Raw genomic sequence first — 22,550 nt, forward strand, 5'->3', positions numbered from 1 at the left:
GTGTGTTTGGTACGAAGGGAAATGTTTTTCTGAAAAAAAGTAGATTTATTACTTATTTTTTCATATTTGGTTGGTGAGTAGAAAATATTTTTAGAAAATGATTTTTAATATTTGATTTATGAATGAAAAATATTTTTGAGAAATATCTTTTATTTTTATTAGAGTATAAAATATTTTTTGAAACTGTGTATGTGTGGAGGGGGAGGGGGGGCTGTTGGGGGTGGTGTAGGCTAGGGGTGAAAAAATAAAATTTTTGAAGTTGAAAATACTTTTTAAAAACAAACTGATTTGTTTTGGGAGGTGGGGTGGGGGTGAAAAAAAAATTAAAATTTGATGTCGAAATTTTTTAAAAACAAACTTAATTTTTTCAGAGGGGGGGGGGGGGGTGCCGGGGGGTCCGAAATTGGGGTGAAAATATAAAATATTGAAATTGAAATAATTTTTTTAAAAACAAATCTATTTTTCAAAACTTTTGTCCCAACTAAACATGAAAAAATTGGAAAACATTCTCCAGAAAATGTTTTTCTTCACCAAACACACCCTTCATCTCATGATATAAAATGATGAGATAAAATCAACATAAAATCGCATGTTCAAACATTAATTTCATTTCATAATTTCATATTGTGATATAAAATTATATATCCAAACGCCTACTTAAATTTATTTGAGTAGTTTTAAAAATTATATTTCACACCTCAATTGCTTCTATCTTTAACTAATTTTTTTTTGAGTTAACTAGATCAAGCTTGCCACTAATTGTTATTTTAACACTTAATTGTCTCCTATACTTAATTCTCTTTAAGTTTATATTAAAAGGAAAATAAAATTTTTATTCACTTTTATGTGTCATAATTAAATTTTGTAAATTCATTAAATAAATCAAAGAAAAAATATTGCAAATAATCCTAAATTCAATGTAAATTACTAATTTTATTCTCAAATTATTAACAATCTTAAATTATTTTTTCTTCACTTATATTATAAAATCAGAGTATATCTAAATAACGTTGATCAAATAAAAAAAATATTTTTATGAATATCACTAATTTTATAAATAAAATTAATAATTTACATTAAATTTCATGACTATTTTGAATAATTGTCTTAAATAAAAGTGAAAGAATTAGTAGCATAATATAATTCCTAGAAACCTAGAGATAGCATTAATCATCCCAAATCTAGAAGAAAGAAGCTCAACAGGTCGTCTTTTCTGTCAACTCCGGGAAAGAGTAGAAAAGACGGAAGCTGTTGTTTGTGTATAACGCTTGAATCGATCATCAAATTCAAAACTGATTCTTCTACAATCTACTAGTATAGTATATGATGGTGCTGTCACAGCTTCACGGAGCATTCAAGGGTACGGTGGAGAGAATCACTAGCCCTCGTACCGTCTCTGCTTTCAAAGAAAAAGGTGTTCTCAGCGTCAGCGAATTCGTCATAGCTGGAGATAATCTCGTCTCCAAATGCCCTACCTGGTCTTGGTAATTTTGCTTTTCTGAATTAGATCTAATTTGAAAAAGTTGTTAATAATGTTAATTTTTCAAGGGCAACACTGGATTTTATATGTATATAGCCTTATTATTATGTTATATTTTGTTCCCGGTTGACATATGATCCAACTTGTTGGTCATTATCTTATATAATAGATTTAGAGTTTGTTTTGATGCTAAAGTGAAAATTGATTGATCGGACTATTGATTTCTCAAATCGTTGAAGGTTTATGCACTTTCACTTGATATGTTGATCAATTTTTTGATTTTAGAACATGACAAGAAAAAAGAGTGTGCTTTCCAGGATTTTATTTATGCATTGGTCAACCTAATGTTACGTTTTTCTGCTGCTTGTAAAGTTCTGATTGGATTTATTGCTGTTGCATCTAATTCTTATGTCATGGTTCATGATTCATTAACAGGGAATCAGGTGAGCCTAGTAAGAGGAAGTCTTATTTACCAGCCGACAAGCAATTTTTGATAACTAGAAATGGTATGTATCTACAACCATCATCCTGCTAGTAGTTTTCATAGAATTCAATCTGTTTAGGGATTATATGAGTTAGCCAAGTGATAGGTGCATGATGAATTCATTCTTTAACTTAATAGCTGATAAATTTACACTTTTTAACAGAATAACTCATTTAATTTAAGCTAAATTAATCCTTAAAATAAACAAAAAAACTAAGAAGTTCTGGTCAATAGTTGAAAGTTGACAGTCTTAACACATTTGATGTATCCATGTAACTTTTGGAGATGTTATCCTCATGTTAGATATCCATCATCATCAGAATCCAGAACTGATAATCTGTAATACTAACTTGTTAAACCTTTCTATGCAATTTCAAGAGCTTACTGAGAAAGGGAGGTTTAATAATCTAATATGAAGAACAATACTGATGCGTATGGATGTAGCCATGAGCTAAGGGAGCATGAGGACTCACATCTTTATTGTCCAACACATGTTATGCTCAGTGTCTTATTGTTTCAAGTGATATCATGATAACCTTGAGAAGTAACTATGAGGTTAGGAAATAGGACTAAGAACTGTATTGTCTAAGTCTCTAAGATATGTTACACACTGAATCTATGCGTTTCAGTCTGCTCCTTGTATATCAATTTAAGCATCTTGCTAAGGATGCTTCTGTTGCCTCGTGCTGTATCCTCTTCCAACCTAGCTCATTAATCTTCTCTTTGGAATTGGTAATTTTTATTTTATTTTGAGATTTCCAATCTTTAACGACTTCTTAAGAATTTTAGCACCCCATACCACTGAAAGAAGGTGGAACTATGTATGTTGTAGTTCTCTTGACCATTCTTTCAGAGATTTCTTTATTCATAGGCGTTCTCTACTTGTCTCATACTCTCATTTTAAAAAAAGCTGTCCGATGCACAAAGCAGCCTCGTTAGCTGGGTCGCACCCCAAGGATTGTGATGTAGAAAGCTTACCCTAATGCAAACATTAGTGGCTGCCTCCATGACTCAAACCCGTGACCTATAAGTCCCATGGTGACAACTTTACCGTTGCTCTAGGGCTCCACTTTAAACTTTTGTTATGTGTCAGCACAAGTGATGTGCCACTTTAACTTTGTACACAGTTCCTTGTCTGAGAAGAGCTGCATCAATAGAGGAAGAATATGAGGCTGCTGGAGGTGAAGTTCTTCTTGATAATGAAGATAATGATGGTTGGCTGGCAACTCATGGCAAACCAAAAGGTATCTAGTATATCAATACTTTCCAGTAACAAATTGAGTTTTATTTATCAATTTTGCCTCGTGACATTTCATCCCATTTATTTCTTAGAAAACAATGGTGCTGAGGATGATAATTTGCCATCTATAGACGCATCAGAAATCAACAAGAAGAACACTATCCAGTCAATCCCATCATACTTTGGAGGCGAGGAAGAGGAGGACATACCTGACATGGGAGATTATGAGGAAGCTGACAATCTTATAGAAACAGACCCTGTAAGAACTGTCTCTCGCTGAATGCATTATTGTTTTAAATCTGTGTAATCTTAACAGCGTATTGTTTCACGTTGTATTTGATCATAAAAAGTCCCACCACAATGGTTTCGTGCAGAGTCATGATCCAATCTGTTGGCTACTTGTCTCTAGTGGTTCATGCCCATAATCTAAAACTCCTGATGCTATTTCTTCATGGTCTTTGATAATGGATTTCTTGGTGCTCTGGTTGAGTTTATGTAAAAAAAATTCATTTCATTTGGTGAATTGTTCCTATAAGTGTCACTATCACCAACCAAATGCCTCTCCTTATAGTGTCCGTGATGTTTATAGTTAAATGTTCTGTTCTACTAATACTGTATTTTTGAAAAAGAGCTGTTTAAAACTGACCGTTTGTTATTGGTAGTTTTTAAACAGCTAAAGGCAGATACTGAATAGTTTAGAAGTGTAATGACTGCTCAGTCATTCCTCATTAGTGAGAAACTGTTAGCATCTCATTGCCCGAACATTGACCTGAGCAGGTGTACAGGATTTTAGAATAACTTGATGGGCTGATGGATCCTTTGGGAATCTTTCTTGATAAACAAGAAAAAGAATCCTTATTTCTTTTCCTTTTTGTACCCAATAGTTGCCTTCAATTTGACCTTTTTCCTGGTATAGTTTAAATAAGAAAATTCTATTTGGTACTGTTATATGCAAGGAAACTCTTTCCAAACTTTCTGGAAGCTGTCTTTCAGTTCAATGACCATTGGCTACATTCACATTCTTTTCCAAAATAAATAGAAAGAATGCTGCTCTGATCTTTGTTTGGGCTCAAAATTCAGTTTGTTGGATCTTTGTAAATTATCAGCTTTGAGATTATTCCATGTAGTACCAAAATGGTTAACTTCTCATGATTTACTGCAGGCCACCCTTCAGACTACATATCTTGTGGCCAATGAGCCTGATGATGACAACATTCTAAGAACACGAACCTATGATGTCAGCATCACGTAAGATTTCATTCATTAGCTTTTGTAATGTTGGCTATTTCATGCACTTCTGATTAAAGAGGAGTGCTAATAACTGTTACGCCAACTGTCCATATGTACTTTTGTAGGTATGACAAATATTATCAAACACCTCGTGTGTGGCTCACTGGATATGATGAGGTCAGTCAAAATAAAACCTCCTGTTATTGCCTTGAAGACTACTTTTTTCACCTTTTTCTTATAATGGAAAGAGTTGCAAGATGGTCCCGACAAATTCATGAAATAAATAACTTAGTAACCATACATTTGAAGAAATGGATGATACAGCGAGAGCTCACCTGGATTTATGGGTGTCCTCTTTTAGCCGGGGGGGGGGTAGTGGAAATTGTTTTTTTCCTGTTGCCTCAGGTGGAACTCTGTCAGCTCGAATAATTTAAGAGTGCTATATTATCTTTTCTTTCTGATATCACTTTCTTTATGTGCTCAGTAAACACTGACCTTCTCATTATGCTATATTATACATTATTCTTAGTCTTATCCAAATATGGGAATGCAATATTTTGTCAATGTAAGTAAATGTGATACTTAACATGAGGTTATTTTTCTCTTCATATTACACGCAAAAAAAATCTTTGTGCTCATTTCTAAGCAAAGCATGCTTCACTCTTCTTAGTCCTAATTCTGTTCACACTATGCAACATCTGCACAAAGATGAAATTTTGAACCAATGTGGTTCTCCTTGTCGAAATTTGTTGAGATCCCACATAAGTAGAGGGATGGTAATCTCCTTATATGGACCTGGACAAACCTCCTCTCATGAGCTGGCTTTTGGGGTTGAGTTAGGCCCAGGTGCCATATCTTTATGTTGTTCACCGATGTTGGCCCCCATTTAGAATTGTTCACGTTCTAGTTGAGGTCTGGGCGTGCGAGGAGTGTTGACAGGTCCCATTTCGGTAGAGGGATAGGTATTCATTCTCCTTGTATGGACTTTGACAAACCTTCCTTCATGAGCTAGCTTTTGGGGTGAGTTAGGCCCAAGTGCCATATCTTTACAAAATTCACTGAAGTTTCTATTCCTAAGATACTTGGAAAGATCCTTGTACAATGTATTTCCATTAAATGTTGCTTTCAGAAAAAGTTCCTCTCTTGTTTAGATATGCATCGTGGTCTTTTGGGGAACTTCATGTCTGATTGCAATACAGTACACTATAAGTTTATGCATCTGTGAGGGGTGATCTTTTTCCGTAATAATATTCGTCATGTGCAGTAAGCACTATTTTTGATTTTATGTGACAGTCAAGGATGCTTTTGCAACCAGAACTCGTACTTGAAGATGTCAGTCAAGACCATGCACGCAAGACGGTGAGATACATCTTTTAAGTCTTAATGTATTTGGGGACAAACTTAAATGGGTTTCTCCTTACTGTTGTTTGTTTGTAAATGAAATTGCAGTAGTTGGTCCAAGCAATGTAGAACATTGCTCCTTGTCTAATTTCTTGAGAAGTTCTAACCCAGATGGTATTGTTGTTTGCTTTGCAATCTCAGGGCTGTGTATTATTCAGTTACAAGGAAGAAACTCACTTAGTGAATCAGTTTCAGCTTACCTGTTTTTAGTTATTGCACACATCCATGCCAACCTTTAAATAAGAAATTGCATATGATGGTGTGGTGAGGGTTTTTGAAGTTATCCATTAACTGTGTGAAAAATATAATATCCTGCAAAACCTATATCAAACATGGTCTGGTAGTTTGGTCATAAGTGGTTGGATTCTTTCTTGCTAATTGGCATCTGGAAATCAAGTCCAAGTGCATGCATTCAACTTATCAACTTTTCCCCATGTTATTCTCTTTATCATTGTTGTTCTTTTATTTAAATTTTGTTGTTCTTTTATTTAAATTTAAATTTTGAAGTGAAAACTAAATGTGGCATAGTTTGTCAAAAGTTTGTTGCTTATACCTTTACTTCCTTCCCCACTACAACCACTTGCCTCCTCTGAACTCAGAGCCTTGCCGCCTAATTGGATAGCAATCAAACATTCCTAAAGACACTCTCTATCCCTTTCTTCCCCATCTCTTCTCTCCTACAAGCTTCCAATTGAACCATATTCTAAGAAATTCAACTAATGAGGCAATGATTTGTTTCACATTTGACCACTATAACTCTTTTCAAGGCCCTCTTGTTCCTTATACACAATAGAGCTTGAATGCTTGCTTTGATGCGATATCTATTCAGTACAAATCCAAACCCACCAAGGACTATTTCGGTTGACGAGCACTATCCATTTTAGCTGACTAAAACTTTTGTTCATGAACCAAATTGTAGATCTAAGCAACTGAATGAACTGTCACTTTGTTATCAACTTCCTTTCCTTTATAGCCCTTTCTCTTATTTAACTACTACAACTATTTTGTCGATGAATTCATTTTAATCTTTCCTTCTCAACATTGTTAACTCAGGTGACCATTGAAGACCATCCACATCTTCCAGGGAAACATGCTTCTGTGCATCCTTGCCGACATGGGGCTGTGATGAAGAAAATTATTGATGTTTTGATGTTGAGAGGAGTTGAACCCGAAGTTGACAAGTACACTCTAATTTCTTTTCTAGTATCCTTGTGTTTTCCATTAAGCACTATGCATAGTTGCACTTACATAAGACACATACGATCTGTTTACATGGGGATACTTGGGGAACATTTATTTCTGTTCGCATGTTTCATTCAAAGAGCTATACTATGCAGGGACGAACCAGAGGGAGGTTCTGTTCATTGTGGCATTTGTTTTTCAGGAAAGTTGATGCTTTGGCATTCAATTTTTAGGGATTCACTGGTGTCTCCCGTAATTGGTCTTCGCATTTAAAAACAATGAGAAGGTTTCCTGCTGCTGCAGCAGCATATTTTAGCTGTGGTAGACATGGAAGCAGTATCAGTAATAATGACTGAGACATTGTTTCAATCCTACCCTCCTCCATCTAGCTTTTATCAATGACCTCAAGTTATTAATTTGACAAATGGAGGAGTATACTTTTGGCTTCAATGGAATATTTTGGAACAAGAACTAAGTTGCGCGGGCTCTTCACTTTTGATGCCATACCCGTGTCTGATTCTCCAAAAATACTCTACTTTTGGAGAATCAAACACGCCACGTTGACATTTTTGAAGAGTCTGAGCAACATAGACAAGAATCATTATTGATACTTCTATTCAAGTGAATTTAATTCCAATACTTATTTTAAGAGTCAGGATTTCTCCAAATCTAAGTTACCCTTGTGTGGTTAATTGATTAATCTCAACTAGTTTGTATCGCCTACATGGGATACTTTCTTTTTATTGCGTTAAGTTTTTGTTAAGTCTATTGATGCAAAGTGATCTTTTATCTTTCTCATTCCTTTTATGAGCTTAAATCATCATTTTTAACACCTAATAATGGTGCATTGGAAGGTTCGCGTAGGACACGAGCTAACTATCTAACCCGATCTCTCATTTTATCCTCTATGTTTACTACTTGCACCATCTGTCTGATGTAATTATTTCAAATCTTGTCATATTTTGTACGGTCGTACATCCAATTTGATATTCACATTCTACAACAGTCATCTTATGGATCTGTTGGGCCTTGAAGGGCAAGTCTCCCATATTACATTATAGGTCTCACAAAAACTTGCTTTCCATCTTGTTAGGTATCTTTTTATAGTGTAACAAAACTTATGTGAAACTCCTCTATCGTTTTTTGATAATTGAGAGTCTCCTTAAGGTTTAGATGGCCCAGCTACAGTTGGCTGTATAGGTTTGAAACTCAGAGGGGTATGTGCAGCTCCTCTATCATCCTCCCATTTCAATACCGGGCTTTGGTCCTCATGGGTTCAAACTTGTGATGTGTGCACACACTCACAAATATACTGACTTTTACTGTTGAGCCAAATCCCTGGGATGTAAGATATTACACATAATCAAAATTGGATGGTTAAAATGGAGAGTGCCCTGGGTATTCTATAATAGCTAACAATGTGAAAGGTAAGTCTATAGAACAGTTGTAAGACTAGCAATGTTGAGTGAATATTGGACTGTTCAACACATCCTCAAGATGAGTGTTTCAGAGATGCAAATGGCTGGATGGATGTGCGTTATGAGATCAGACAAGATAAGAAATGACTACAATTGGCCTGAAGGTGCACTCACTACACGTGAGGTAAAATGAGGGGTCATTTGAGATGGTTTGGTCATGTGTAAAATGAGGGGTCATTTGAGATGGTTTGGTCATGTCCTAACTCGACCTCTATATGCACCGGTCCTTAGGTGTGAAGTTATGTAAAGTGAAGATGCTTGGGTAGATCTAAAATCACATGGAAGGAGGTTGCCTTGAAAGACTTGCCATCTTTTGAAATCAATGCGGACTTAACGAAAAATAGAGAATAATAGAAGGAAATGATTTCTATAAGCAAATAATACCGATTAGATGAGAATATACTTTAGTCATTTGTATGTAGCACACATTTAGGTCTTACGCTTTCTAGGAATCTCTTAGCGCTGTTAGAGATTATTATGCCAGTGGGAAATATAGAAACTTATGTTACTTTCCATATACTTATAAAAAATTCTTATATTGCTGTTGGTCTGTGATGAATTTAAATGGAAACTATGGTTGGTGAGAATTCATATAGCCAATCCGAACTTGTTTAGGATTAAAGCGTAGTGTTGTTGTATATCATATCATCATGTTATAAACCCAAGCCTATATATCTGATATTACATTTAGGCACCACAGTCCATTTAATCTCACTTTATTTTCATCTATGGGAAGTACACTTGGAGTTATATGCTCAATTTTATTTCTACTTATCCTACGAAGTAGATGCAGTGTTCCTCGACAGTTTCAAGTTCTGGTTGACTTTCCTGCTATAGTCATGTTGTAGCCACTTAAAAGAAAGAAAATAAGAGGGTTTGTACCCAATGATAGTGATTTCGATGATTCTTACTGTAGCCGCTGATTCTTTCATTATCATCAAAGGTAATTCGAGTAAGCTTCCTGGAGTAAAATGTGCTTGTTTTAGACTGAAGATTTGAGACATATGTGACCCAACAACTTAAATGCACGAACTTCCTAAATTTGAATCTCCTTTTAGTTTCTCTACTTGCATCAGGTTTTTGTCTCCTCTTGAATGTTGATCTCAATCACCATTTGCAGGTATCTTTTCCTGTTCTTGAAGTTTGTGGCTTCGGTTATTCCAACAATTGAATATGATTACACCATGGACTTTGATCTTGGTAGCAGTAGCACCTGATTTGCTGTCAACTTCCTTCGGTCAGTAACAGTGGTAAAATTATTTTTTAGCCTAACTAGCAAAGATGATATGGATGTTGTATTTTGTTTTTTCAGATTGATGCTGGCATATAACATGTCAACCAGTCAAATACTCTAATGGCAATACCTATTTATAAATTGTACAGTATTTATAAATGTTCTTCTAGAAATGTGGAGCATGCATGATGAATCGTCAGCATGCCTTGTTTATTTTGTATATTAACAAAGAATAAAGGTTATTCAAGTTTGCACTTTGCACGATCCACTGCAAGGCTGAAATTGTTTATTTAAGTTAAAGTTAGCAGGATGAAAGCTACATGAATAGTAAGTGATGATGTTTGTTTTATGCATCAAATGTCTAGGAATAGCATAAAAATCTCCATTTTACTATTTCCCTTCATATTTCAAATATTAATAAGACTGTAAATATAGATGCATTTACACAATTTTAGAGTTGCATTGTTTCTTACCTATCCCTTGTTTTTAGTATTTAGTGCTTTAAATGATGTAAAAGCTTCAACTTCATATTGAATTATTATTTATAGAACTATGGATTAATTCTAGTTGATGAGATGTTTGGAAATTTGTCTGCAATACATTACTTTGGATGTTATGGTTAATGACACTAAAATATTCAACAAAAAAATAAATAATAAAATTGCGTAAAATAAATATTGCAAATTAACAATTCATAATGAAACTAATCATAATTTAAAGTATTAAATCAATGCTAAAATAAGTTTAGTAAGTACTAGTTATATGACTAAATATTAAAGGAAAGTAAAATTAGATCATGTATGTTAATTGTCTAAATATATGTAAAATGAAAAAATAAATATTCAATATTATTGTCATTTTTAGTGTTAAATTGATTTTTTTTTGCATTAGTATTAACTAGGGAATTTGGCCGCGCTTCGCGCGGTCTTTAAAATAAATATTAAAGGATTACTTTTTTTAATTAATTCTATAGCTCTCTTTATTTTCAAACGTAATATTATCACTTTATTTTTTTTACTTATATATTAATTATGAATATCGTTTTGAGATGACGATTGAAATGAAACTTAACAAATTTAATATATATAATCTATTAAATGATGGATAGTACATTATCAATCAACATGTCAAATGTCAATATATATTTTCTTAGTAATTTTTTTGTTTGGACATGTAGTTAATATGTCACTTTCTACATTTTATTGGAATATCAATGAGTTTGAATCTTTATATTACAACATATACTCCGATGTAATTTTTTTCTTGAGTACATAAGAATTATATCATAAATAACTGAAAAATACTAATAAAATACATCTACACGTCTTGTTATCCTTTTTCATATTGATATGATAAAACTCATTTGAATATTTCATTTTTCAATCGTTTTTGTTTCTTTTTCAAATATACTATTTAAATTTGTAAGATTTTTGCATGAATCACATCTATTGGTATTTTAGATTCTTTAGCTGCACCTATATCAAAGATAATTGTTATCATTTGTCAAATTTATTTTTTAAGGATGTTATCCAAAATGTTACGCTATTATTAAATTTCAATATAATCAACCTCGAATGAGAATATGTTTTTTCAAAAAAATTATTAACTTGTTTACTATATTTTAATCTATATCTTTTATATGAAATATAAAGATAAAAGATTCATATAAACTACGTAAAAATATTTGATAGATAATAAACATCTTCACATATTATGTGTATAGAATAATAAAATTCAAAAGTTAAATAAATTGAATACTCTGATAATATGTTTCATTTCAAATATATTTCTTGCATTCTCAAATCAATGATTGCACCTCTTTCTATATAAAATTAATACATGAACACCGTAAGATATATATTCATTACTTAGTATATTAAAATAATTTAAAATTTTAATCATACTTTTGTGTTTATTTAGTCAATTCATATGGAAAATTTTTATGTACAAAAATTTTGTGTTTTATTTTTAAAAAATATATTAAAAATCCAATCAACTTACTTAGTCATTTGTATTCATCTTTTATTTTAAATTTACAAAAGATACATATTTAATAAAAATAAATTAATTTATCAAATGCATGAATAAACTTTTTTGGCATATATGTTTGTCCTATTTTTAAATTTCATAAAATGTATATTAAATATTTATATTCACTATTTTATTTATTTTGATCTATATTTAATTATACTTCAAAAGAGTTACAAAATTGATTTTCATAGTATATCAAATATAAGTATTTAATATTACAAAATATTTGCATGGAGCGCAATTAACATATAAGTAAACCAAAGCAAAAAGAGAACAATTTTGACTAAAAAATTTACAAAATCTTCAATTATGAGATCAATATTTTCATTAATTAGATTTTATTTTTCAATTAATTCTAATAAAACGTGAAATAAAGAATAGATAAACTAAAGTGAGTTTAAAAAAACAATAAATAAAATCACAAAAACATGATTCATCAAATTATACTATTTTTTTCAATTGTTATTTTTTATTTTGGCAAATAAATTAAATATCTTCTATCATAGTTCATATATATATATATATATATATATATATATATATATATATATAGCATTTTCCTCATCATGAGTACATCAAATGTGAATTAAAATACTTTAACATTTGCCTCAAAAGGGTTGTCTTACAATACACATTTATATAGATATTTATTAAGAAACACAATAAATTATCATAAATTTACACATTTAAAATTTGAGAGTTACGAGGAGTTATAAAGATTATGAAAATATAAATTTTAGAGACTAAGATTCAGATTCTGTGGTCAAGAATTGATCTCTTGAACATGACTAAGTAAAAAGCAAGAAAAAATCAATATACATAATTCATAAGATTTTCTTCTATCATGAGTACATAAAATATGAATTAGAATACAATAACATTTGCTTAAAAAAGGATTGTCTTACAATACACATTTATTTAGATATTCATTGAGAAACACAATAAATTATCATAAGTTTACACATTTAAAATTTGAGAGTTATGAGGAGTTAGAAATTATAGAAATATAAGTTATGAAGATAAAGAGATACATATTTCTTAGTTTAAGAAGGGAAATTAATGAGATTAATTTTAGGGAATGATAAATCCAAAGTTCCAATTATGTTTGTAAGATTAGCTTCTCTCTTATCTATTTAATAGGAGAAAATGAAGAGGTAAGAAACTTAAAATGTTATTAATAACAAATTACAATAAAAAAGATCTCTAATCGAAATTAATTTTATTAGTCACACATTTACATATATTCTCATACGGTTTCATTACTAACTTAAAAAATACAAACTTTATATGTTTAATTAAAACAACAACAATTTAGTGTATTCTTACAAAGTGATACCGGGTGTGCTCAATTAAAATATATCATTAAAAATATTCAATACTAAAAAAAATATTTATTCATTTATTTTTTGATTGATTACTAATATAATAGACCATATCATATATTTTTAGGGACAAAAATATTCAGTAGATATTAAAAAAGTGTACCATAGATCATATACCTTTAATTCAACCATGGAAAAATCTAAAATATTATATATATATATATATATATATATATATATATATATATATATATATATGGAATAATCATTTTTTTCATCTTCAACAACAACAAAAATGACTGGAATAATCATTTTTTTGTTCAAAAATGAAGAAATAAAATAAAAGAGAACAAAATAATATTAGTTGAAATCAAAATAGTACAACAATGAATCTTCAAAATGTTTGAAAATCAATTAAACTTTTATACTATTGCAACTCTCTATGCATGAATCTCCAAGATAATTAAGTTTCTTTCTTCATTTTGTTGAACTTGTACCAAATAATGTGATGAATCTTTCAAGAATATAAAAATGATCTTCATCAAAGTGAAGATCATATCGTGACATTATCTTTTCTATATCTTCTTTTTTGATTACTTAACTACATGATTGATGAAAAAAACGATGAAGAAAATAAAATTAAAAGATTATACTACTAAGAAGATGGAATGAAAAAACGGAAATGAACATGCAACATCTCCATTGTTGATTGATATTTATAGATAAAATAAGTCATAAAAATGGTTAAAAGGGAATCGAAAAGACATGCTATTTGAGTAGAGAATAGCAATAAATGAGGTTTTTTTATAACTCATTTCATATGATTACAATATTAAATATGATTGAATTTTATAATTAATAAAAAAATATTTTATGAAAAGAATTTTAAAAAAAAGAAGAAGAAACAAATGGAAAAATTTAATACTAAAAATAAGATTTATTCATTTATTTTGTGATTGATTACTAATATGATAGACCACATCATATATTATAAGGGGCAACAATATCCAGTAGATATAAAAAGAAATGTACAATAGGTAGTATACTTTTAATTCAATCATGACAAAATTTAAAATATTAATTAGCTATAGATTGACGTATATTTAAATAATAAAAAAATGTGCATCTTTTCATCTTCAACGACAACAACAATGAATAGAATATTCATTTTTTTTGTTCAAATCAAAGAAATAAAATAAAAGAGAATAGAATAATATTAATTGGAATCAAAATAATACAACAATGAATTTTCAAAATGATTGAAAATCATTCAAACTTTTATACTACTATGACTCTATCTTCCGGAATCACCAAGATAATTATGCTTCCTTCTTCATTTTGTTGAACTTATACCAAATAATGTAATGAATCTTTGAAGAGTATATCTATTATCTTCATCAAAGTGAATATCATATTGTGACATCATCTTTTTTATGTCTTCTTTTTATTATGCACATGATTGATGAATAAAAAGACAAAGAAAAAAAATTTAAAACCTATACTACTAAAAAGAAAAAAGGAAAAAATGAAAATGAACATTCAACATCTCTATATATGATAGATATTTATAGATTGGATAAGCCATAAAAATAGTTAGAAGAAAATTGAAAAAACAAACTATTTAAGTGAGAATATCAATAGATGGAGGTTTTTTTGTAACTCATTATATATAATTAAAATAATAAATATACTTGAATTTTTTTAATTAATAAACAAATAATTTCATGTAAAGAAAGAAGGAAAAATGTCAAAAAGAGAGAAAAAAGAAAAAAAAGGAATGGAGGCCATAGAGAGGTGCCACATCATCTTGTCTATGGTCCTCATTTATATTATTAATATATTCTTAAAATATTGAGAGCTATTTTCTTACATAGTGTTAAATTTAATTTAATTTTAGTATTTGAATTTTACGATTTATTTTTAGATGTTTAGTAGATAGAGCTTAAATGAATTAAAATTTTTTATCATTTGAAGTTTATTAAAATGAAAAGACTAATTTGTATTTAAAAATTCATATTATGATGTTAATACAATATATTTTTATTTTAATATAGTTTAAATATATGTATTTAGGAAATAAATTATTGATTCATCAAACGATAAAATTTTGATTAAATAATCTTTTCCGTTAGATTTTTTAAAATATATTTTATCCTTTATTTGTCCTTGTTATATATATATATATATATATATATATATATATATATATATATATATATATATATATTTTGTTATTATTTTTCTTTATTCTACTTACCAATAATTTTTTGAACAAATTTGAAGAAAACATAAATGATACTACTTATTGCCATAAGAAATACCATAAAAAGAGATATATTTTAACATTTAATATATATTATTAAAATTATCAAAATATTGTTTGAACATAGGTGAGTTTTTATCATATTCTAGACAAAATTACAATAACTAATTTGTATCTAACAAAGGTACATATTTGTGACAATAAAAAATTCATAAAACTTCTAACATAATAAAATTCATGATAAAAAACATAATGCACACATCTTTTTATGACTTTAATCATAAGAACATAGTGAAAAGAATAATATAAATTAATGTAGAAATTTAAAACTCTTATCGACACTATTTTCGACAAACTAATCAACAATCAAGAGTCTTCTTCACCGAGTCAAGCATAAGAATTTGATAATAATAATAATAATAATAATAGTAATAATAATAATAATAATATTAGCAAAACACTACTTCAAATATGAAGTGAAAAGAATAGTCATGAGTAGAAATAATAAAAACTCAATCCAAAGAAATTAAATGAAAAGAACACACATCTTCCTTAACCTTAATCACAAGAAAATAAATGAAAAATTGAAATATAGATCGATGCACAGTTTTTTTGAACTTTTGTCCAACATCCTTTTCGACAGACTAATCAACATTTAAAAGTCTTCTTCATCTAGTTATGCTAAAAGATGAATGTGATCCTATAATAATAATAATATTTATAAATATTAACAATGAAATTAAAAAAATAATCTTGAGTTACATGGAGAGAACACACAACACATCTATCTTTCTTAGTTCCTTAGGACCTTAATCATAAGAAAATACATAAAAATAATAATGTATAATCAATGCACAATTTTTGTTACTCTTATCCGACATCCCTTTTGGCAAACTAACATTCAAGAGCCTTCTTCGTTGAGTTATGCCACAAAATAAATTCGATCCTACAATAATATAAAGATTAACAATGAAATTAAAAAAAATCTTGATTTACATGGAGAGAACAAACAACACACATTTTCCTTAGGACCTTAGTCATAAGAAAACACATGAAAGTAATAATGCATAATCAATGCACAATTTTTGTTACTCTTATCCAACATCCCTTTTGACAAACTAATTAACATTCAAAAACCTTTTTATCAAGTTATGCCACAAGATAAATTCGATCCGATAATAATATAAAGATTAACAATGAAAGTTAAGAAAATCTTAATTTACATGGAGAGAACACACATTAATCACAAGAGAATACATCAAAATAGAAATACAGAATTAGTGCATATTTTTGAAACTCTTATCAAAGAGTCTTCTTCATCAATTTATGTTGAATATGAATATATGATCCTATAATAATAAGATGGGATTCCCCATTCCCATAATAATAAAAAGATTAACATTGAAATAAAATGAATAATTTTGAGTTGGGATCCATGGTACAAAATATTATGAATTTATAAAGGTAAAATTTGAGAATATATCATAAAGTGTCTTAAATATTGTAATTAAATACTTGGGGGTTATGAATATGAAAATTTAATATTAAAAGAGTTATGATAGTATTAAAAGTAGAAATTTAATAGGTGTAAATTATAAATATGAAATTGTAAAAATAAATAAAAGAGGAAAAGAATAAACATAAAAACGAATAAAGGAGATGAAAGAAATAATTTTATATTATATATAACTATATCTTTTATGGATTGAATAAGTAATAAATATTTTAACAAAATCATAATGTGTTTTTAAATTGAAATAACAATAAATGTTGCGATAAAGTCTAAAGATAGCAATTCAACAAATAATTCTTTATGACAATTTCAAATTTGAGGAGTGAATAATTTAAAAAAAAATTGATTTAAAATCTATTTAATTTGGGTAATTAATGTGATGTTAGTGGGCTGAGTTTTAAATGGGTTGGACTGCATTTTTTGGGCTATAACTGAGCAAGTAATTAGTTATAGTATTTAGTGTGATGTTTTTACTCGTTTATGTATTTGTTTTGAGATAAAAATAAAAAATAAATCAAAAAAAAGATAAAAATAGATATTGGCAAATGCTGGCCATTGGAGGGCGCCACATCAGCGGATCAAGATTCAGATTTATATATATATATATATATATATATATATATATATATATATATATATATATATATATATATATATATATATATAGATTTGATTTTTATTTAAACTTTATTATAATTACCAACATGTATGGACTGTAATCTTTATTAGATCAATTATAACTAACTTCTAAAAATAAATATATTAAAAGATAAAAACTATGAAAAAGTATAAGAGATATTTAAAAATTATATCAAAATAAGTATTTTTACGTAAAAGTAAAAATTTAAATTATATATATAATGTCGGGTTGGTTTGGTCTCGAGTTTTTTTTTATTGAAACCAAACCAACCAAAATATAGTCGGGTTTCCTTTTTCAACACCAAACCAAGTCAAACCAAATCAACAGTCGAATTTTTTTTCGATTTGACTCATTTGCGATTTGATTCAATTTTCGATTCGATTTTATACAGCCCTATGTAACACCATTTTGTTTATAGGTAATCTCCCTTAGACCTACCAAATTCCTCCTTTGTAATAATTTGTAGAATTCAGATAACGAGATCCCTTTTCCAATGCATGCTCAAGTCTCTCTCTTTTTTTTTCGCGCGCTTTTAAGCTAAAATCACTTTTAAACATTCTGCATAACTTAAAATTCGTTTATGAGCATTTAGTTTTAAGCTAAATAATAAAATAAAATAAAAATCATAAGATAGAAAATCAAACGTATTAACTTTTGGCTTAAAAGTCAAAAAACAATCCATACAGATTCTTTAGTTGAGTAACTTTTGGACTATGAAATAAAGTAGAGTGACTTTCTAAAATAAGACTTTTCATAAAATGCTTTTGGGTGATAAAACAAAGTTACTTTCTAGACATCAAACCATTTATAATTGAGTGATTATCTTTGGTATAATCTCTTTCTTTTTGTTTTGTCTTTTGTCAATATCCAAATTGTGTGATATATGATCTTTTTCTTTTTTGTTTGATCTTTATCATTCTCCAATTTGCGTGATATATGATCTCTCTCTTTCTCGATTTATCTTTGTCTTTCCAGCAAACTGATGCATTAAAAAAAAGTGCAATATTTATTGTCTATCATATTAGGGGTATACATAATTGGATTGATTTCACGTTTTTAAAATATCAAATCAAATTATTTGTATTAAAATTTTAAATTTATAAACAGAATCAAACTAATAAAATTTGGGTTTTTCAAACACCAAACCAAATTACTATGTCAAATTTTTGAATTTTTAAATCAAACCGAATAAATAAACCTTAAACTTTTTTAGGTCCTTGAATTTTTCCGGTAAAGTATGCATACAAACATATAATTGATTTGTGCTACATATATTTCTTTAGTCCAACCAAAATACAATTATTTAAGGTACTTCTTAAGAAAATAACACAAAATATGAGATGAGTAATGATACTAAAGTATTCAGTAAAAAATAATAATGATTGCAAAGTCATCGTAAAGCTGATCATAATTTAAAAATACTAAATCATGCTATAATAAGAATTAGTTATAGATTAAACATTAAAGAAACTTAAAATTAGATTATATATTTTAAATGTCTAAATCAATATAAAACTAAAGAATAAATATTCTATATTATTGTCATTCTTAGTGTTGAATTAATTTATTTTGTCAGCATAGTATTGATTTGATATTGAATTGAGCTTTATTAGAGTTGCTAATACCTGTGAACTATAACCTTCATTGGACCATTCATAATTCTAAGTCTCAAAAACTTTAAAAAATATGTTAAAAGATAAAAATTATGAAAACGTATAAGTAATGTTTCGAAATTACATCAAAGTAAATACTTTAATGTATAAATTAAATTGTAAAAATTATATATATATATGTAAAAATTATATATATAAATATTATCGGGTTGGTTTGATCTCGAGTTGATTTTTTTTTGGTTAAAACCAAATCAACTCAAATATAGTTGAATTTTTTTTCCAATACCAACCAAGTTAAACCAAATTAAAATTTTGTTTTTCCAATTTGACTCAATGAACTATTTGATTCAATTTTCGATTCGATTTTGTACGCTCCATAATCACAATTGCTTATTGGGGTTTTGTTGTCACATTCTACACATAACAAATCAAGGAGAAATTTATATCTAGAAAAGAACTTGTCATATCTTGTCCCTAATTTAAAGAAGAGACAGTGTCTAACATTTGTTAGGAACAACAAGTAAAAGAGAGAACCATACGAAACTTGTAAGACTAAACAAAAAGATCAGAGTAACCACGTACATGAAAAATTAAAGAAAAACTAATTAAACAGACATTTTTTTGCACCAACATACTAAAAGAGACCCACTTTAATAGATCAAAATAGACACTTCGCTCACAAATGAGTGAACGATCCCTTAAACATCCGTCTATTTCAACTAATAAATAAAGAGAGGAGTATTAAAAATATCTCTAAATTTGGAGTGTTTTATTGCTTTAGCTCTTCAACAATTGACATACTTAAAAACACTTCTACACTTGATTAAATAATTTAAAAATATCCCTATTGGGTTACTTGGGTAGGGTTGGTTGGGGTAGTAAGAAAATTATTTTTCTAAGAAAAAAATGGTTCTTCTTTTCCTCTTCAATTATTAAATTCTTAGCATTTAATTACTTAAATGTTATATATATATATATATATATATATATATATATATATATATATATATATATATATATATATATATATATATATATATATATATATATATATGTCACACAAGTAGAATATTCCATACACATGCTTATATGGGCGACAAGTGGCATAAGAGGAGTTTCTAAATTACTTAATCAAGGAAGATGAATAGTTGGAGAACTAAAGTAATAATCTACACCAATTTAAGGAGTTTTTTCAATACTTATCTCTACAACACAAAATTTTTAAGGGGTTTGTCCATACATGAATGAACTACAATTTTCTTTATTAGATTTTCACGTGAAGGAATCTTTGTTCTAAATTGTAAGTCTATTGTTACATCTAGTTTGGTAGATAGAATCGTGAGCTTCTAGAATAATGAGTATGCATTCTTATTCACTTCAAATTCTCTCATTCATTTTTTATCTTCTTCAAATTACATAGTATTTTAATTTTTGAAAATTGATAGTCATGTCTCAACATTCAGAAGGTTTTTATATTCAATAGAACTAGATGTATGTAAATGAAAATTGATAGTCATGTCTCAACATTCAGAAGGTTTTTATATTCAATAGAACTAGATGTATGTAAATGTGAATAGTATAATGAAAACCTCAAGCATGTTATCATTCTCAGGCTATTTGGAATTCAAATATGAAAAATCATATTAACAATATTCTGAGAACAATGGCCTGCTCGATGTTTTCATTTTACAATATTCTTCATGTTTATATACGTTCACTTCAGTTGTATACAAAACTTTTGGATTGTTGAAACATGACAATCAATTTTCAAAGATCAAAAAATTATATTAGTAAAAGAAGATAAATATCACGATTCAGACTGTCGTGATTAACACCCACACTAACCCTTTGATGGAAGAACCATTACTACAACCCAACCAAACAACTTATACGAAATTAGAATATTTAAAGATACGAAAGTAGGTTTAAATGTTTAAAGAAAATTGGAGTTCCCATAAACTCAGAAAGTTAAACAAACAACTACCAAGCATTTGCGAAAAAATAACCCCGAGAACCTTAAAGTCAATGCACCAAAATTCTAATAACGACAAGTCTAAGAACAAGAGGTGTAATCCCAACAAACATAAGAAATATCTAAAGAACCAGACTAAGTCCGAAGAAAATGGACTAAACACAAGAGAATCCATGGAAGCTTGGAAGAACCTGGCTCACCCTTGAATTCGGTCTCGATCAGTTATCTCCTAGCTGAGTTCGATCAATAAACAACTGAAAATATCCTGTACTCAACAAAGAACGAACAAGTGCAATATCAGTACACAACCACAGTATAGTGATAGGATCACGTGAATACTCTAATAAGTGAAACGTTGGCAAGCAATTACAACAAGGTATACAAACATATACATAATAAACAGATTGATTATCCTCTCAAGAAAAACATACGGTTCCCAATATCAACGATAATTAGAAACGAATATATAATCATAGTGGTCCTCTCACAGAACCCACATCCAAACTTCTAGTGTTGTAACGTGACACCCGATCCAATATACATTCATTTGTTGAAACATGACATCTGATTCAATATATATGTCAGAACGGGATATCTGATTCAATATATGTGTTGGAAAGTAAACCTAATCCAATGTATGTATCAAAACGTGACACCCGATCCAGTCAGAACAACCACAATCACAATCACACCCATAATAAGCAATGCTCATAGTCATACCATCAATCAAGGGTTTCATGGGATGTAATTGTTCATATGTATTTGGGAAAATACATAAAATCCCCCCTGAATTTGGTGGGAAACTCACTTTAGCACTTTAACTTTACGGGTAATTATTTACCCCCTAATATCTTTTCAAGTGAATTAAAATACACCCTAATATAATAATACTAGTCTCACAATGGCAAGTGCATTCCACACGCGCAATGTCATTGATACGTTAGCGCCACATCAACGTCACGTCATTGCCACATCAACATCCCATTCAACATATTTAAATTTCAATTTTTAATTCTTTTTTGTTTCTTTTTATTTACTCACAATTTTAGAAAGTAAAAAAAAATCTCAAAAAATAAGAATTAATATAAGAAAAATAATCTCAAAATAAATCAATTGAAAGAGATTCAAAATCTCAAAACCAATCTCACAAAAACATTCAATTTTTAAGATACAAAATTAAAACAAATAAATAATAACAACTAAATATTTGATTTGAAATGAAAATTTTTTAGAGTTCCATTGAAAAGAGCTTCAAGTTCATCACATTCAAACCTTGCCATAAAGACTAATATTAATTTGAAGCAAGAACAAATTGACGACTTTCCAATTTTTTCTTGGTCATCACATTTTTTGAATTTATTGATAGGAATTAGAGAGAATGAGGGTGGATGGGATGTCTTAAAGAAGAAGAAAGAATATAAAAAGTATAACAAAGAAAAAGAAGAAGAAAAGTGTGAAGCACCGAAA

General features: G+C 28.9%; 1 protein-coding gene across 2 annotated transcripts; it reads left to right on the forward strand.

Annotated features, from left to right (window-relative positions):
• Positions 1-1,085: 1,085 nt before the first annotated feature.
• On the forward strand, positions 1,086-9,997 carry LOC101249556 (autophagy-related protein 3). Of its 2 annotated transcripts, XM_004240713.5 has the most exons (10): positions 1,086-1,484; positions 1,916-1,986; positions 3,092-3,208; positions 3,297-3,463; positions 4,367-4,452; positions 4,560-4,611; positions 5,728-5,793; positions 6,889-7,016; positions 9,616-9,732; positions 9,808-9,997. In XM_004240713.5, exons 1-9 carry the CDS (start codon positions 1,324-1,326, stop codon positions 9,710-9,712), a joined length of 945 nt encoding a protein of 314 aa, XP_004240761.1. In that variant the 5' UTR covers positions 1,086-1,323; the 3' UTR covers positions 9,713-9,732; positions 9,808-9,997. The 2 variants fall into 2 exon arrangements, with proteins under 2 accessions (XP_004240761.1, XP_069155230.1); XM_069299129.1 differs by lacking the exon at positions 9,808-9,997 and having other exon boundaries at positions 1,109-1,484; positions 9,616-9,756.
• The last annotated feature ends 12,553 nt before the right edge of the window (positions 9,998-22,550 follow it).

This window comes from Solanum lycopersicum, chromosome 6 (genome assembly GCF_036512215.1).
Source record: "Solanum lycopersicum chromosome 6, SLM_r2.1".
NCBI lineage: Eukaryota > Viridiplantae > Streptophyta > Magnoliopsida > Solanales > Solanaceae > Solanum > Solanum lycopersicum.